General features: G+C 44.6%; 1 protein-coding gene across 1 annotated transcript; it reads right to left on the bottom strand.

Annotated features, from left to right (window-relative positions):
* Window positions 1-3,437: 3,437 nt before the first annotated feature.
* On the bottom strand, window positions 3,438-17,067 carry LOC117417291 (uridine-cytidine kinase 2-A). Its single transcript, XM_034029327.3, has 7 exons — window positions 16,626-17,067; window positions 10,668-10,827; window positions 9,306-9,402; window positions 9,002-9,144; window positions 8,231-8,328; window positions 7,212-7,260; window positions 3,438-6,631 (listed from the first exon to the last, which is right to left on the bottom strand). Exons 1-7 carry the CDS (start codon window positions 16,929-16,931, stop codon window positions 6,495-6,497), a joined length of 990 nt encoding a protein of 329 aa, XP_033885218.2. The 5' UTR covers window positions 16,932-17,067; the 3' UTR covers window positions 3,438-6,494.
* Window positions 17,068-17,372: the final 305 nt, after the last annotated feature.

Raw genomic sequence — 17,372 nt, 5'->3', positions numbered from 1 at the left:
TATCTCTGTGCTGACCCCTGCTGGTAACACATAGGAATGGGATTGCTTGAAACGGGGACTGCTCCTTTGTGCAGTGGCTACAACACTTGCTGAGCACCAGCAATGTGGAATTTTTTAGAGATTGTAACTTTAGCTTTCCTTCCCGTGCTATGTGATCCTGGGAGCGCAGTGGCACTCCAATAGCAATGCAATAGTTCTACACTATGCTAATAGCAGCACGAGGGATCCTGCAGTAACGGTGTGCGCAATTGGTAGAATGGTATCACAATGTGTTTTTGGATAAGTGTTTCACAACAGTATGAACCCAGACACACTGGCTATCCATGCCAGATCAGGGATGGAAATAAGGCTCCCATTGCTTAGCAGTTTGATCCAATCATTGTTTTGCTATGAGTGTAATAAGACACACCTGAACTTGTTACCTATGCGCAGTGACTGATCAAGACCACTGTGCAAAATACTTGTTTCTAAACCATTGCGTTGCTGGTCGTCTGTTATGGTTTGCTGGGGTTTTCTTTGGTAATATACTGCTAGTGTAACAGCATTACTATTGCATCGTTCAATGTGTTTTCTCTTGAATGCTCAGCCCCCAGAAGCGTCACAGCGAGTATGCCCAGATTAAGCCGGGCACTTTGTTCACACCGCCTACACGCAGTGCATGCTAATGTATTACTCAGGGGTGCGCTGTAGCTTCACATGCAGCTTGCCATTCCATTCATCATTCAGCTCCTCTTTAGCGAGGTCTTTTTGTAAACTGACTTAAACACACGACTCCACTATATAAAACACACTTGATTATCACCCGTCACAACCAGCCTCCGGCTTGCAGCGCGCTCTGCGTTAATTGCATTGTCAAACTGGTTCTAGCATCAACTACTTGCTTGCTTGAAATATTTATCATGGTGTTTACTCAGGAAAAGGCCCCTGTTAAGATGTCCCTGATTTACATTGCTAGCTGCTTTGTTTAAACTAATGGAAAAGCCAATAAACATCCATTAAACATCCATTAAAACGGGTTTTAAAACGTTCTGCAGTAGAAACCCCTCTTCCAGGCTCTGTGGCTTCGAGACGCTGTAGTCCAGTTCTTTAACCACTGAGCCACACGTTTTATCCCAACGTTTGTTTTATTTTATTTTTTTACTCAAAGTTTGTAGAGAAATGTTTTTTTTTTGTTTTTAAATGATCATTTTGCCAGTCACCCTCCGTCTCAATAAAATTAAAAAAAGCTGTTAAAAATGATAAACAACAAATACATGCTAAATATAAGGTGTGACCATTTGTTATGTGATATACACCAGCCACAGTTTCCGGAGACGTTTCCGAGAACCGGCAGCTGCGTCTCTCTCAAGAACAGCCTTAGAGCTCAGAATAGACACCGCACCGAGTCCTAATTAAGCAGTGACTGCAAAAAAAAAAAACAACTTAGGAGACGCGAAGGCAAGGATGGCTCCTGCAGCACTGAGGCGACTGGACACGACCCCCCTTTCGCTAAACTCGGAGAGGGAATCAAAGTCCACGCTCTCCCGGCGTTCCGAGTCTGCGCCCGCAGCAGAAACGCGCTTCCTGAAAACCCCGGCTGGGGAGCTGATAACGAGCCTGGACCCACGCCACTTAACTTCATTCAGGACCAGAGAAATGCGTGTCTACATTCCCGCTGCGTGTAAACTGAGCTCATCCCGTATTCAGTAAATACACCGTGCAACCGGCTTGGAGTTCATTAGACCCCAGAAGCTCCGCAAACTCAGTAGAAACGGTAGTTTGACGAGAAGCCTAAACCCCAGAGGAAACGTGTTGCTGTCTGTCTGTGCGTCGCTCCTCTCTGCTGTTGTGAATCCCTCTGAGACACTAGGCTGAGTTTTTCACGCTCTCTTATTAAGCTGGGCCAGAAATGGGGGTTTATTTGAGTGGAAAAAGACTGGGGACATGCAATAAATATTATACAGGAGTAAAAATAAATAAAAAGTTCAACGTGAAATAAGCATAATTACCGAAACTGTGATTCTAGCATCGGTTTTGGATGTTACTGAATAAATTGACATATTCATTGCAGATATCATTATTCATAACTCAACCGATCTGTTCATCCACATCTTTAAATACACTCCTCCGAGTCCAGAAGATACTCAGCGATAAAAACAAAGCCTTCCAGCTAGACATACGTTTTGATTAGACAACAAGAGATCGTGAGCGGGGTTCTCAGCAAAATATAATTGCAATTCTTTATCAAAGCACTTAACTGGATCCGCCTATCATGTGGGTGTAGGACAAGCTGCACTTTCAAGAATCTCAGTGTTCAGACTACATGGCATCCACTCCACTCGAGTAGAAACTGCAAAGGGTTTTTTAAAGCACGATACAGATGGTCCCCCAACCAGAAGGCGAACCCCACTGCTGCACCGCCTATATTTAGAAGACCTTGTTTCTAAAGCCTTTATATCCACCCAGCAGGCAGCGATCCCGGACTTGTGTGACCGTGCGGGAGACATATGGCCCGTTCTCTTGGCTCTGGCTGAACACGGCTCTTTCATGGAGGGATACGGTTTGATGTTACAATTTAGCGCCAATCAGATAACACCGAAGTGGAATTTAGTGCACGCTCTGCAACAAAATACAGAAAACCGCACCCTGCACAGAAAAAGCAAGAAGTGTCTCTGATCTAGACAAACACAAACAACCAGCACTAAACAATCTACCGACTGGCGGCTTGTTAATGAAGGGCCACTGCTGCCCTCTGCTGGGCATTTCTGGAACGGTTTTCTACTACATTGCAAAACTTATTTTCTTCCTTATAAAATTACTAAACTGGCATGTTAGCACTGACATCAACTTTAAATACCAAAATAAGATTTAGTCAACTGGATTTATAATTTTAAATTTATACCAAACAAAATTAGAGGACACAGTTCTACAAGATGGGAATTCTGTAAATTGACAGCTATTTCTTATTATTAAAGTAATATTTACTCTAGAAGTTTCACCTTAAATGCTTTAATATAAAACTACCAGAAATAAACTAATTTATTGACACATTCATATTTTTCTCCATGCCTGCTGAATCCTACTGAATGTAGGCCTACTCATGTCATTTTGCTAATTTTACCTGCATTGCATATTAAAGTGAACTGCCTCTTCAAACAATATCATCCTTAACTATTTAAGTCACATGATGGATGATTTTTTATTCCTTTTAAAAAAAAGAGAATGCACAAATTATCCCTCTTGGACATTTAATTGCAGACAGCAATGAAACTTTGCCCTTGAGTCATGCAGGCTGCTACAGCTGAGAAGTGCTCAACTTAATGATTGCTGTGCAGGAGAAAGAGTTAACATTGCCAGCACTCTACCAGAGCTCTAGAGAGTGCAAAACCGTACAAGAATGCAGCATTTCCACTGGGACACCCAGTACAGTACATGCAAATAAATAAGACTCCAAGTCATTCATTGAAAATCTTTATTTTATAATTACACAACATGGTACAGTTTTGCTCCCTGCATGTGCCATTCTTAAACATCTATGATCATTTACACTATAATACAAGGGTAAGGGGTTAAATGAGGCAGATAGCATGAAGACAAGGCATAGACCAGCACTTTGCATGCCTGCATAACTACATGGATCAAGGTAATACAAGGCAATACTTGAGCAAGCCTGCGGTAGAGTGGGTACAGAAACACATTGCTGCAGAGAGCGCTCTGCTACCAAGCTCTTCCGAGGACTGTCCCCAGCAGCTCCCTCTGAACACACTGCAGCTCTCTACCAGTCACCATCCGATATCCCACTTATTACTTCAAAATGCACTTCCCAGCTCGAAGGACACAATTTGCAGGGGGTGCCACCACAGCGGGTCAAGGCATTTGCCCGTTCCACACAGGGACAGCTACAGCATCTAAATCTAATCCCGATGGGTCTAATGCCACACATACAGGGGTGAAGTTGCATAAAAAAGATTCCTCAGAAAGGGCAGCAGTGGACACAACGGACTCCTTTAAGAGGCTAACCAGAAGACGTTGAACAAGCACACCCAGGGTAACGCAGCATTGGATACAGGGGAGGCTGCAGGATGGTAATGAGGCAGTCTGCGTTCGTGCAGATCAGAAGCAGCTGCTGCTGGGCTGGGAACTGGACACCAGTCCCACTACACGCTGTAAAGAAGCCACTTTTCCATGGAGCATCAATACACTTACATATACAAATATACCCACACTTGTCATTAATGTATATGCATATGTACACACATTTACAGGAGTCCATATAAAAAGGTGCACACAGGCACGTGTGGCTCAGTGTATGTATATGTATATATATATATATATATATATATATGCACAAATACTGCATTTGTCTTACAGTTGGTTCGGGACAGTGGACCGCTGCCTATTAAAATAGAAGTGTTAAAGTTAACTACAAGGTTTTAAAGCAGGATTTTTTAAAAATAGTACAGCAGTACAGTTGTAGCAAAGACCATTTATACACACAAATCTATATTGGCAATATATACTGTGTAATGTTAGTGTATTTCATATACAAGCACACACCTTGATATGCATTGCAACCTTGGATTCGGAATTGTTTGGCAACTATTGGAAAAAAGACAGGAATTAAAAAAATAAATAAATAAATTAGTCATCCACTGCTGCATCTACATGAAAATCAAGGACAGTCTTTATTAGATTCACTTTTGTTCATCTTACAAGAAGCCAGGTGTACCTCTCTGCTCTCAGTAACACTGCCCATGAATCTTAAATGATTACAAAAAAAAAAGCCTGTATCCAAGACTGTACCAAACAAAACAGCGCCTGCATCTTTCCCTGCAATACTAGTAAACTAACGCCTTTGCAGTGTGGAGCTCGCTCAATAGGGATTCATCCAGGTGCTCCTCAAACATTCCTGCCGTTCTCAGATGCAGGGACTGTAGGCTCTCTGTGTAGGTGGGCGTACAGGGCATGGTATTACACAGTATATTCATACTCCAGGACACAGAAAGCTCAGCGGTCAGTGGTCTCACAGCAGCTGGAGCCGGGAGGGACCCCCAAAGATCAGTTCAGCTGAGGGGCCCTCACATTGTTTTGGAAACATGCCTGCTTTTACACAACTTGATCAGCATGAATCTTAGAAATGCACCATGAACTGTGTGGTAGGTTGATATGTCCCAGTGTTCAACAGTACAGATCTCAGACTACCTTGGGATTGGCCCATCCCATGTTACAGCAACATTAAATGACTGGAAATCACTCCTTGTGAGTTTAACATTTTAAAAGCAAAAGGTTCCTTTAGGAAACTATATAACTAACAAGGTGTTCCACCAATGCAGGAGGGTGTGTGCGCTCCAAACGAACACACGGAACGTGGGACAGGACCAGGATTAGGAGGGGTTCTGTAGAAGGGTTTATGCCAACCTCTGGACAAGAATACAATGGCAAAGAATTCCACACAATCACCATCTCACTTTAACACAGCATAGAAATACATTTTATTAAACTGTGTAGAGAAGCAGTCCGTTTCCGCACTGTAACTGGTTTTATAGCAGCAGATCAAGCATCGGGGTGTCTGACAGAAGCCTGCCAGGACCTAGCAGCTCCAGATTGAGTCAGGGTCTTTGGGAAGTGGGGGTCCCCACAGAAACAGGCCTCCTGGGTTTCACTTGCATGGGGAGGCAGAGGTGGAGTGAAAAGTCCAGAAGATTGTGCAGGAGCGCTGAATTCTACTGTAAAAGGCTAAAATCAGCAAGCAGAACTTTCAGCAGGGTCTGTGGTTTGTTTCATGTGGCTCAAACAAACAGCCTCAGGAATAAAGACGACCACACAGAGGAAGCGAGGTGTTTTGTATAGCATTGACCAAGCAGGTCCAGTAGAAAGTAAAATATATTAGTTATTTTAAATGCAGGTTTTTAAACAAGTCTCTCTTCTCCTGTTAGATCACTGTAACCAAGAACCAATTCATTCTATGCAAATCGGCCATGATCAATAATTATAAAAAATGATAGATCAAAAAATAAAAAAGCAAAAACGATAGGCAAGCACAGCCCTGCAAGAAAGAATTCCCAGCTGCATTAGTGTTCATAGTGGAACCTTTTTTTCTTTTAGATAATACACAACCAGCCCAGTCGTCTGAAATGCAAAGCAGGGATTTTAGCACCGCCTTTAGTCCAAATGTTTTGCATTCATGGAAACGGCACTGCCTTAAAGACCACCCCCCCCCCCCCCCCAATGCAAACACTATTTACCGTACTCAAATACTTAACAGCCGATTTCTATTAAACGCCACCACTTTGTTTAATTTGTTTACAGTAACCCAACCAAAAAACAGGAGAAGGAACTTTACCCACTCACCTGCAGCTGTCCCACTATTAGGACTTTTCAAGCATTAAAGTTTATAGTACAAAAGAAAGGCATTGATGTGTGTCGGCTTTGTTTTCTCATTAAATACAGTGCGGTTGACTGGCAGTACATACAACGAAACACTTCCCTTGTTCTCTCTCGTGCCAGGAAGGGGGTCAGTGTGGCCGGCTGCTAGACTCCGATGGCTGTCTCTTGCGTGGGGTGCTGTAGCCATTTAAACAGCCGTTCTGTCGTTTCGTCAGCCCCCCGTTCAAAATGTCCTGGATGTGCTGCACAATCAAGTTTATGGCAACTGTTGGGGGGGGGGGGGGGTCAAAGGAGAGGAGGAGAAGAAGAAAGAAAACTTGTCACTGGTGCACACTACACAGGGATGAGAACAAGGAAGAGAGAAAGAAGCCAGGATTCTGAACAGAACAGCCCTGCGTAGATTTCCTCACTGTGCAGAAGCACTGAAGCCTGCATGGTGTATTCATTTCAGTGCAGTAGATAAATACACCAGAACAGGAGACTGAATCCAGGATGAGGGAATCCCCTGGCAGTACAAACAAATCCAGTCAAAACAGGAGACCACATGCCTTTCATACCAGACAGCAGCCGTTCAAACAAAAGATACCGTCACGCTACATCAATTATAAAAAAAAAGGGGTGGGTGGGGGGGCTTGTTGAGAAACCAACCTCAAAAATTACAAGTGAGAATCTTCTGATAACCTGGCAAGACTGGAAGTTGTGTTTTTTTGTTTTTTTTGGGGTTTTTTTTTAAACCACAAAACAAAGCCCGGTTCTATTGTAGCGGCCTGCGCTGTGCACCACATGACCGAGCGCTGACAGGGTCAAGCCCGTTACATCAGTGAACAGAAGACACGGCCACTTACCAAGGTTATCAGCTCCTCGTGGGATGATGACGTCAGCGTACTTCTTTGTCTGGAATCAAAACAGTCATAGGATACTTTAGAAAAGGGAAGAATGCAGGCAACACACAATATAATGCAGCCTAAAAGGTAGACCATCTGGACACAAATAAACATAGTAGGGGCGACGGAGTAAATTGTACGTTTCTACTGGGACCAAGTTGAATTCTCTCGAATCAGTCCTGTTCAATCCCATCAGGCAGCAGACCGAGATCAAAGTGGTCTGAATGAAGTCCAAGGTCAGGATTGGGGGCTAGTGCACGATGCAGACATCGCTTAAAATGATCACGTTTAACACATTTAAGATCAAGCCAGAAGTGGGCAGGCTACAATCCGCTTAATAGCTACAAAATAGTTAGTACAATAATCTGGGTGGTTTCTGCAACCCCACGGCAGTGAGGGTATTCACAAAGACAAATTACAACTAGGCTTAACAGGAGGGAGCAGATACTGACTGCAGTCCAAAACTGCTGGCAGAAGAGCAAGCACCTGATTAAACAGATAGGTGGTGAGCAGGACAGCCTGTCCCATTTTACTGCTTCAACCGCAACAGGACTGAGAGTGATTCAGCCAAACCCTGCAGTAGAGCCAGAAACACAATCCAGCCTTCATATCCTCAGAGCTTCAGCAACATGATCTGTAGCTCATTTACAATCAAACTGTTAGCAACACAGTCACTGGTATACCAACTCAAAGCAAGTGCTCATGCAGAGCGTCATCAAAACTGGTTCTCAAGATATGCCATCAATGGGCGACTTACTTAAACATTGTGCATTTTTAGATTGTTGAATATCAAATAGATAATAAAGAAATTCACAATGAAGTTAGTAGTTTTAGTTGGAGTAAAACCAGCAGCTCCCCTTGGAGAAGACGGTATTTCGAGGCCTTGGTTTAAATGTTTGCAGCAATTCAGGAGCCCCTACCTCTCTGCACACGGTATAGATAGAGGTAGTGAAGGTGAGGGAGGCACAGCTGGTACTCACTGGCAGACAGAACTCCTCGAAGGCAGGCTTGACGAAGGTGATGTACTGCGTGAGGACCTGCTCCAGATCTCTGGCTCGCTCGCTAATGTCCCGGAGCACTGCCGACACACACAGGGGAAGAGTTCAGGTTGACCCGGGCACTGCAGCTTGAGCCGTCCAGATTTCAGCACGAGTTTAAACTACAGTACCACCTCACAGGGGTGGAACGAGCCACTGTATCAATGAATCGAGATTCCTTCTTTATATTATATAACATTTAGTAAAGAGGTATGTCTCTTTCATATCGTGATACAAGACCAAAAAGCACATCATAGCTCACTTACAGCATAACAAATGGTTCCTAAATCTATACCTCTCCCCAACCCGCCCCCATATCACATTTATAATTTGGGTCTTAATGGTCCATCATTAAATGGCCATTCATACATCATATATGTAATCCATCATGGAGGACCACCACAAGTATCACGATACACCTTGTATGATGACCCACATATCGTGATACGCATCATGACAGTATCATTACACCCCTAAACACATATGCAATTAGTGTAGGCTCTATGCAAGTTGTGTTCTGTGGAGGGAATACCTGTAATGGAGATGCTTTTAAAAAATCATAATAGCTAACTTTACGCAGTACCCAGAAGGCTTCTAAATGTGTTATTACAGGCCTGCTGATTTCCCAGAACCCTGTATCTGTTCCTGTGTGTTTGCAGGGGTGCGTAGGGGAGGGTTAGGAATGGTGCGCCCCCTCCTGTCCCTGCACTGTACCTCTCCTGGAGAGCCGGGTGTCTGCGTCCGTGTCCACAAAGAGCTTCATCTGAAACAGGTCCCGGATCTCCTGGGAGTAAAACATAAGGATCCCCTCGAACAGAACCACGTCAGCCGGGTACACCGTCACCGTCTCCTCCTTCCTACAGCGCCCCCAAGAACAGAGGAGGAGAAACAGAGCAGAGTGTAGGAAGAGAGGGCTAACCAAGTAGCACACCGCCAGGGGCAATGAAACCAGGTAAATGGTATCACACAAGCACGCAAGTTGACAGTTAAAGCATTCATAACCGGATATTTGGCTGACCTGGAATGGGTGACGAAGTCATATACTGGGATCTGAACTGTTTTCCCCTCCACGATTTCCCGGAGGGTCTTCAGAATCAACTCGTTGTCAAAAGCATCTGGGCAGGAAAGAAAAGCACCTTCAACACTGCATAGGGCTGAGCAGCAGCACCGACCCCCCTCACTGCACAGGGCTGAGCAGCAGCACCGACCCCCCCTCACTGCACAGGGCTGAGCAGCAGTACTACCCCCCTCACTGCACAGGGCTGAGCAGCAGTACTACCCCCCTCACTGCACAGGGCTGAGCAGCAGCACCGACCCCCCTCACTGCACAGGGCTGAGCAGCAGCACCGACCCCCCTCACTGCACAGGGCTGAGCAGCAGCACCGACCCCCCTCACTGCACAGGGCTGAGCAGCAGCACCGACCCCCCTCACTGCACAGGGCTGAGCAGCAGCACCGACCCCCCTCACTGCACAGGGCTGAGCAGCAGCACCGACCCCCCTCACTGCACAGGGCTGAGCAGCAGCACCGACCCCCCTCACTGCACAGGGCTGAGCAGCAGCACCGACCCCCCTCACTGCACAGGGCTGAGCAGCAGTACTACCCCCCTCACTGCACAGGGCTGAGCAGCAGCACCGACCCCCCTCACTGCACAGGGCTGAGCAGCAGCACCGACCCCCCTCACTGCACAGGGCTGAGCAGCAGCACCGACCCCCCTCACACAACCACATAGTTCTGTGGAAGCGTTCACAAACAATTAGGAAGCCTACGTGTGGCAGAATGGACTGGGATGCAGTCCAGAATCCTCAAGTTCGGACACAAAAACATGTTCCCAACGAAAATGCAGAGCGGACGAGCTCTGCTGCTGCAATGTCAGTCCCACACTGTGCTTACACCGCTCTTTACAGTGCAGATCTGGCAACATCAGAGTCTATAGCTAGCGAATGCCTCAAATACCGTTCTGCCTATGCTCCTGAATGCCTAGGGGGAACCTGCATTAATACTAGTGCTGCATATTCTTCCGATTCAGCCCTCCACAGAAATCAGGTGCCTACAATCAGATGAGGGTCACTGTTGTCGACTGGGCTAATTTACCATTCAAAGTGAAGCAAGTAAAGAAACAGCTGCTTGGACTTGCGATGACTGCTGCTTTTCTTAAGACTGGAGAACAGCAATCCACACAAACCCAAGCTGTTGTTTCATCACTCTGAATGGTAAACTAGCCCCATCAACACCAGTGTCCCTCGTTTGTGAAGCGCTTGATCAGAATACTCTGTGCAGCTCTAACCAACAACAGGATGCTGGACTCCAGCCCTTGACAGCACACTCCACGGCCCTCCCAGGTGTCTGGAGGACTGGCCCCCTGTCTCGCTCCCCCTTACCTGGGTGGTCAAAGTTGAACTGGCCCTTGAGAGCCTTGGCCTTCTGCTCTGCGGTCAGCACCCTGTAGAAGCTGTCCTGGCTCAGGATGGCCACCTGTCTCTGGTGGTGGTCAATCTCATTCTGACCCAGCAGCTCCATGATCTTCCCGCACACCGACGACTAGACAGACAGAGACTGCATCTTAGTGACATTCATGTCTAAACACCACGGCTCCAATTGATCGAAACACATTTCAGTGTGAGGTATAGACCACAATACTGCCCTGCAGTATATATTGAAACAATACAATTTAATGTGATGTATGGACCGGAGTACTGCTCCACAGGGTACAATAACCTTCACCAATAAATAATGTTGCAGAGTTTCATTACAACTGGAAGTTGTGATGAACTGCAAGCATCCTAAACCTCTGGTTCTCCATTCAGCACACACTGGGCTGGGGCCTGTAAGGGTATAAACACCACAACTGGGCTTCAAGCCCAACCAGGCAGACATCCCGCGCACCTGTATACAGAGCTACAATATTTATATGGGGCAAATAAGCCTTCAACAAAACTCCAAACCGATTGCATTTCTAACTTCCTCTTTCAATCAAACACCCCCTGGAATCCTTTGGAAAGTTCAGCTGATTAAGCCTCTTCTCAGCCAAATTCACCCCCATTCTTTTCAGACGCCAGAAGCGAGCCGAAAAGAAACTGCAATTCAGCATTAGAAAATACCCTGTGACGTTTGCAATATTCCCCAATTACTCTACAGTTACTACACAGCCATTTACACCAAGGGTATGCCTAGAGGTTAAAACAATCATGTTTACCAAACATCATCTGCAATGGAATACATGGGCAATACTAGAACACAGCTGGGTACCAAATGGGAACAGCAGCATGGTGTGTTTGCAGGAAGGAGCCCCTTTAAGAGTCAGGGTTATTTGCATCTAGTTCTAGAACATGGAGGAGGTGTAGTTTTGCAAGTGCAAAGAAAAAAAATGCTGGAAAGAAATTCATTGTAAGGATATAAATCAGCTAACAGTTGTGGTTAAATTCTTGTTCAGAGTGTGTTGTCTTAAGTTGCATGCCATTAAAATGATTCCTCTTTGAAAAGGTTGCCTTTGCACAAAAGCTTCATTCCAACAGCTGGGGCAATGCTCCAGAGTCTGCAGTAGTTCCCATGTATTGTGCTTGAACCAACTGTCTTGTAAATCACTACAAATCCAGGCTCCCACAAGTAACATACCAACATGTTTACATAACTAGAGTGAACAACTACCTTCTCATAGGAATGCAAACTTATTGTGCAGTAAAATAATTTCTGTAATCTGTGCCAGCCAACTCCTGCATAGGTAAACCAAGAGAGAATAGGGGCCTTCACACCAAAACAAAAGCATCTCGTCAAAATAGTAGTGGCTGTAACTGGAACTTTCATTTCAATATAAAAAGTGCCTGAAAATATCTCCCAGTTTAGTAACAGCTAGTACACAAGGCCGTTACAGAAATAACTACTGGGAGCTTTGCCCAGCTGCCACATGGCCCAAATAAAATCACCCAGCAGACATACAAAAACTCCCGATTCTGTTTTCAAAGAAACGGCCGCAAGGAGACACGAGAACATTACCATGTTGCATCACTTTCGTCCGACTAGAAAATGCAGAAGTGAAACTACTGTATACAAACCCATCAGAACAGAGCAAGCTCATCCTGATGCCCTGTCCACATCTACAGTGACGAAAGCATGAGCCCAGGGGTTGAAACGTACACTAGCCTTGCACCCAGTCCTCAGCTTCAGGTATATTACTGAAAGGAGCAGGAACGATCAGCCCACCCGAGGGCACAGGAAACGAGTTAGAATACTGAGAGATCTCATCACGGCGCGTCTCGTTAACCTTCAATTGCCCACTGATATAAATACTGGAGAGGACTGGACCCGAGCCAGCTGCTTAAACAATGGGCAGGTAAAGACTGCGGCAGAGGCCTGGGGCATCACAGAACTAGTGTCTGAGGACACAACCGAGGGAGAGTTTAGAATAAAGACATCTTAAAACCTGATAAAAAGGGATGGATTCAGATGTCCACCAGAGAGGGCAGTGAGGGGTGCGGGTGGGGGGAATACTTTGTGGTGCTCCAGGGTGCTATTCTGGGATAATTTGACAGTCCCTCCCCGCAGTCTGTAAGGCTCTACAGCCGTCTAACTCGGATTCCGGGTGACCGTGTTCTTCCACATCAAGCTTTACATGAAATACAAGCAGGACACTGTTAGGAGTGCACAGGATGTGTACAGTAAAGAGAAGATAGGGCTCATAAAACAGGGCAGAAACAAACAAAGCAGGACTTTTATTGCGACAGGAACAAAGGGTTAGCACTCTGTTAGCAATGACAGACCGAGAGAGATCGAGGTAAAACACATTCATACACATACATGCACTATACACCAATACTGTGGAAGCAAATAGAAACGCTCAAAGAGTCCTGTTTTATTGTGTAAAGTACGAGAGGCTGCCGAGCGGCCACGGGAAGACACAACTGCTTCAGTGGTACAGCGAACCTGCAAGGGGTTTAAAACAGACGGCTGGGGTCCAACCGCCACATGCCTACATGTTTCAACACAATGAGGTCACAGGTGTTTGACAACCGGCATTAACGAGAAGATCAAAGGCCAGCTCACACTGTGCCGTCTCTATCTAGTCTTCTCTACAGCTACATCAGTATTCTGGGTCAGTCCGCACTTCCATGGTATTGAGAGAGGCGAGAAATGAAAAGAAGCTAGACTGCAGTATTTGTACTCTGTCTGTGCCCCCCCCCCCCAGCAGGCAAAAACAATGACTCTGCATTACACAGTGTGGAAACAGGTCAAAACACTGAACTGAACAGCAGCAAGGACACCGTTTTATTAACAACCTACTCTTTCGTGGAGAGCGTTTAAATGGATGTTGCAAATTCTATAAAAAACTGTAAATGCTTGTGAGCAGCAGAGCTATCTAACTACTGATCTGTCAGAACTGTTCTTCCTCACACACACCCTCTCCTTTATTTTATTACTAACTCAGAATTCAAAAACAAGCATTTGTTTTTACATGCCAGGAATTCTTCACAAACCTGTCAGCTTACATTACAGTTAAAATACTAGCCGTGATAAATATTGAGTAGTCGGGATATTGAGAGAAAGATTTTAAAGAAATATGTAGTTGTTTTCAGTGCTTGTATGGTAAAGACAGCGACTCTGCGCTTCAATGCGCTTGGGTCCGATACTGGCAATGCCCACTCTAAAAGCACAAGGCATGACTAAGCCCTTGCTGCACTGCAGCTGGAATGAGCCCGAGGGTCACGCTGCTCATTACAGTCTGCTCTGGGATAGTTTACTTCTTCCTTTAATAAAACTACTCCAAACGATGTGCTGGCCCTCAGTGGGAATGAAGGTCACGTTGCTCAGTGTTGCTGGTCATTATCTTCCATGGCTTGACAAAGGCATGGCATGTTTTGGCGTGGCGTCTTGCTATTATAGAAGCGTTATCAGACATGGAGAACAACACGTTCAGTGAAACCATCAAGGCCAGTAAATACCAGGAAGAGCAGAATTATTTTTCCCATGCCTTAAATAAAAAACAATCCTTCAGCAGACATTAAATAAATGTGCAATTCAAACATTTGAAATATGGGCCCAGTGTGATGCCCTTTCTCTTAACACCACAGGGATTCATCAGTTAACTTGGAACTGCAGTTCAACGACGCTCACCAGCTTTCACACTAGAGGACACTGTTGATTTGGGGGGGGGGGCACACACATCTTGTTTGGGGTTGAAGGGGGTTCAGTCATGTTAAAATAAGTGATGCAACATCAAGACATTGCAGATGTTTATTTGCATGGCTTTAGATAAGCAATCAAAGCAAAACTATGGCTTCTCAAGAAAATAAGCCCTGTGGATTTAAAAGAAACGGTTACTGCTTTTGTTCTTTTATTGAAGACAATGGTGACCAAATAATTTGGTTTACAAATGTAATTGAGGGCATTTCTCTCTCTGCAATAATTAATAATTAGTTTATTTAGCAGACTCCTTTATCCAAGGCAACTTACAGAGACTAGGGAGTGTGAACTATGCATCAGCTGCAGAGTCACTTACAACTACGTCTCACCCGAAAGACAGAGCACAAGGAGGTTAAGTGACTTGCTCAGGGTCACACAATGAGTCAGTGGCTGAGGGGGGATTTGAACCGGGGACATCTGGGTTACAAGCCCTTTTCTTTAACCACTGGACCACACATCCTGCAGACACAAACCTCATTGCAAGAACGACACTTTTCCTTCAATACGCAGCTTCCATTGTTCTCTAGTGAGGATTCAGCCTCACTAATCAAGAAGAACTGGGGTAAGATGTTTGATTTAAAAAAGAAACCAAGGCTTCAAGGTTGTGGGTTTCTAATAGAGCCAGTGGAGTGTTTACAGTTTGAGTTTCCAGCAAAAAAAAATATGTAACAAATGCATGCAAGTAATCCGTTCATTAGGTCTCCAGAGCTCAACATGAGTCCTGTCTGTGCCGGTGAGGCACACAGCCCTGCATTCCACTACAGCCGGAGTCCAGCAGCAGGACTGCATCATCAGCACATGTGGTAAGCAAGAGTACCCACTGAGTCATGAAGGTTATTCACAAAGAGGAACATACAGCAGACCTCAAAACAGAAGCAAGGGGTTTAAAAAAAAAAAACCAACACACACCACACACAATTCTCCCCTGCATGGGGAAAAGGTTAACTATGGAAAGCAGACAATACCTCCTGCTCCCACCCAATACTTAAGACGTGTCTCCTGAAAGGGCATCTAAAATCCAGCCCACCTAATGAAATGTTACTGTGTTCATGTTGCGTATGAGGACACGCACACTGCATTGCTTTTGCTGATACATAATAGAACTGTGACATCATTATTCACAGGAGCCGCACTAAAGCAATACACATACCATTATAACGGTGGCCAAAAATGCTACATCTTAACAGCACTAGTACTGAAAAGCACAGACAGGTACAATGCCGGCCAGCTGCCTGTCTTGGGCAGAGCCATCTTAGAAGGAGACGTCATAATACAACCCCCCCTCCGACTATCTATAATAATAATAATAATAATAATAATAATAATAATACTCAAATGCAGTTAATTAAACTGGTTAAATATTGTTTATCACCACACGGAAAACGCTACACACAAACATTGCCACAAACAAAGACCAAATTGGAATAACCCGGCCATAATGTTGAAACTAAAGACACGACAACACAAAGTACTGTTAATTCATCATCCGTGTTCGCTGGCGTGGCATGATTTACTCATCGTAGAAGAGAGAAGAACACGCATTTCTGTCAATGGCGTAGACAAATATAATCAGAACCTCTCATGTTATCAAAAAGCGACTGCTATAAAATAAAACTATTAAAAAAAAAAAAAAAAAAAAAAAAAAAAAAAAAAACCACCACACAATATTCTGTTTTGGTTTGTGTTCTTAGCTTCAGTCAATATCTCAAACTTACTGTTGGCGATAATGGGGCAAGTGCCGGTATGTAAATGAAAGACAATCACACGGAATATATATTACTTTTTTTAATACAATGTATATACAACCTATGGCCTTACCACGAAGCAGCCAAGAAAAATACTATGTTTAATGTTTGAATGAGACGCTTTGCTGTTGCCTTTAAAAGAAAAAACGTGGTTGTGTATATACTGAAAAATAATAATAATAATAATAATAATAATAATAATAATAATAATAATAATAATAATAATTTCCTGTTAGAATTAGGATGCACTGGTGATGAACTCGGAGAGATAATTCTGCCCTCTCGTCGGACACGCGGTCGCCGCTGCACGTACAGCATTTACCATCATCACACAGCGTCAGAAGGACCATTAAAACACACATTTTTAAAATAAAAATAAAAAATACTACAGGTAAACCTTTCAGCAAAATAAACTACCTTGCCACTAGCAGTGCCTCCGGCGACTCCGATGAGGAACGGCTGCCTGTTTGCGTGGTCATTTTCGGCATGGTCTTCCAGCCGCTGCTCGCTGTCGCCTGCCATGCTTGCTCTGTATAAGGTGAGCCGCTCGGAGGGGGGTTTGCTGTGGAGCTCCTCCTCCTCCTCCTCTTCCTCCTCCTCCTCCTTCGATGTAATCAATCTCTCGCCTTCCCTCGCCCGGTATATGGTGCTATGCTGGAGTCTGGATGCATTCCAAAAGACGCTTCTAACACAAACAACGCCATACACACATTGGGGGAGCATCTATATCTCTATATCTATCTATCTATCTATCTATCGGTATTTCATTGCTTGAAATTATATTAACGTGTTATCGCTGTATTCCGCCCCCACAACAAACCAACTTCCCTGTGTCTGCCGTCCAACTTTATTCCACCCTGTGTGTTAGATTCAAAATCAGCAGCAGTTCTCGCTTAACTGTCTCTAATTAGGCGCAGGTGCGCGTAATTAATTAATTTTATGAAACAGTGTGGAGCAGTGGTTAGGGCTCTGGACTCTTGACCGGAGGGTCGTGGGTTCAATCCCAGGTGGGGGGGCACTGCTGCTGTACCCTTGAGCAAGGTACTTTACCTAGATTGCTCCAGTAAAAACCCAACTGTATAAATGGGTAATTGTATGTAAAAATAATGTGTAAAAAAATAATAATAATAAATAAAAATAACTAATGTAATTGTATGTAAAAAA

This window comes from Acipenser ruthenus, chromosome 12, assembly GCF_902713425.1.
Source record: "Acipenser ruthenus chromosome 12, fAciRut3.2 maternal haplotype, whole genome shotgun sequence".
Classification (NCBI taxonomy): Eukaryota; Metazoa; Chordata; class Actinopteri; order Acipenseriformes; family Acipenseridae; genus Acipenser; species Acipenser ruthenus.
Note: the sequence above shows the minus strand (reverse complement) of the source record. Positions and strands in the feature narration are given on the sequence as shown.

What these genes read in the sequence shown, in the direction of transcription:
- LOC117417291 (XM_034029327.3), bottom strand. Translation starts at nt 16,931, where the DNA reads ATGCTCCCCCAATGTGTGTATGGCGTTGTTTGTGTTAGAAGCGTCTTT. An exon ending in GTTCAACTTTGACCACCCAG is followed by an intron (nt 9,403 to 10,667) that starts GTAAGGGGGAGC and finishes TTTCCTGCCCAG; the next exon opens with ATGCTTTTGACAACGAGTTG. An exon ending in ACGAGGAGCTGATAACCTTG is followed by an intron (nt 6,632 to 7,211) that starts GTAAGTGGCCGT and finishes CCCCCCCAACAG; the next exon opens with TTGCCATAAACTTGATTGTG.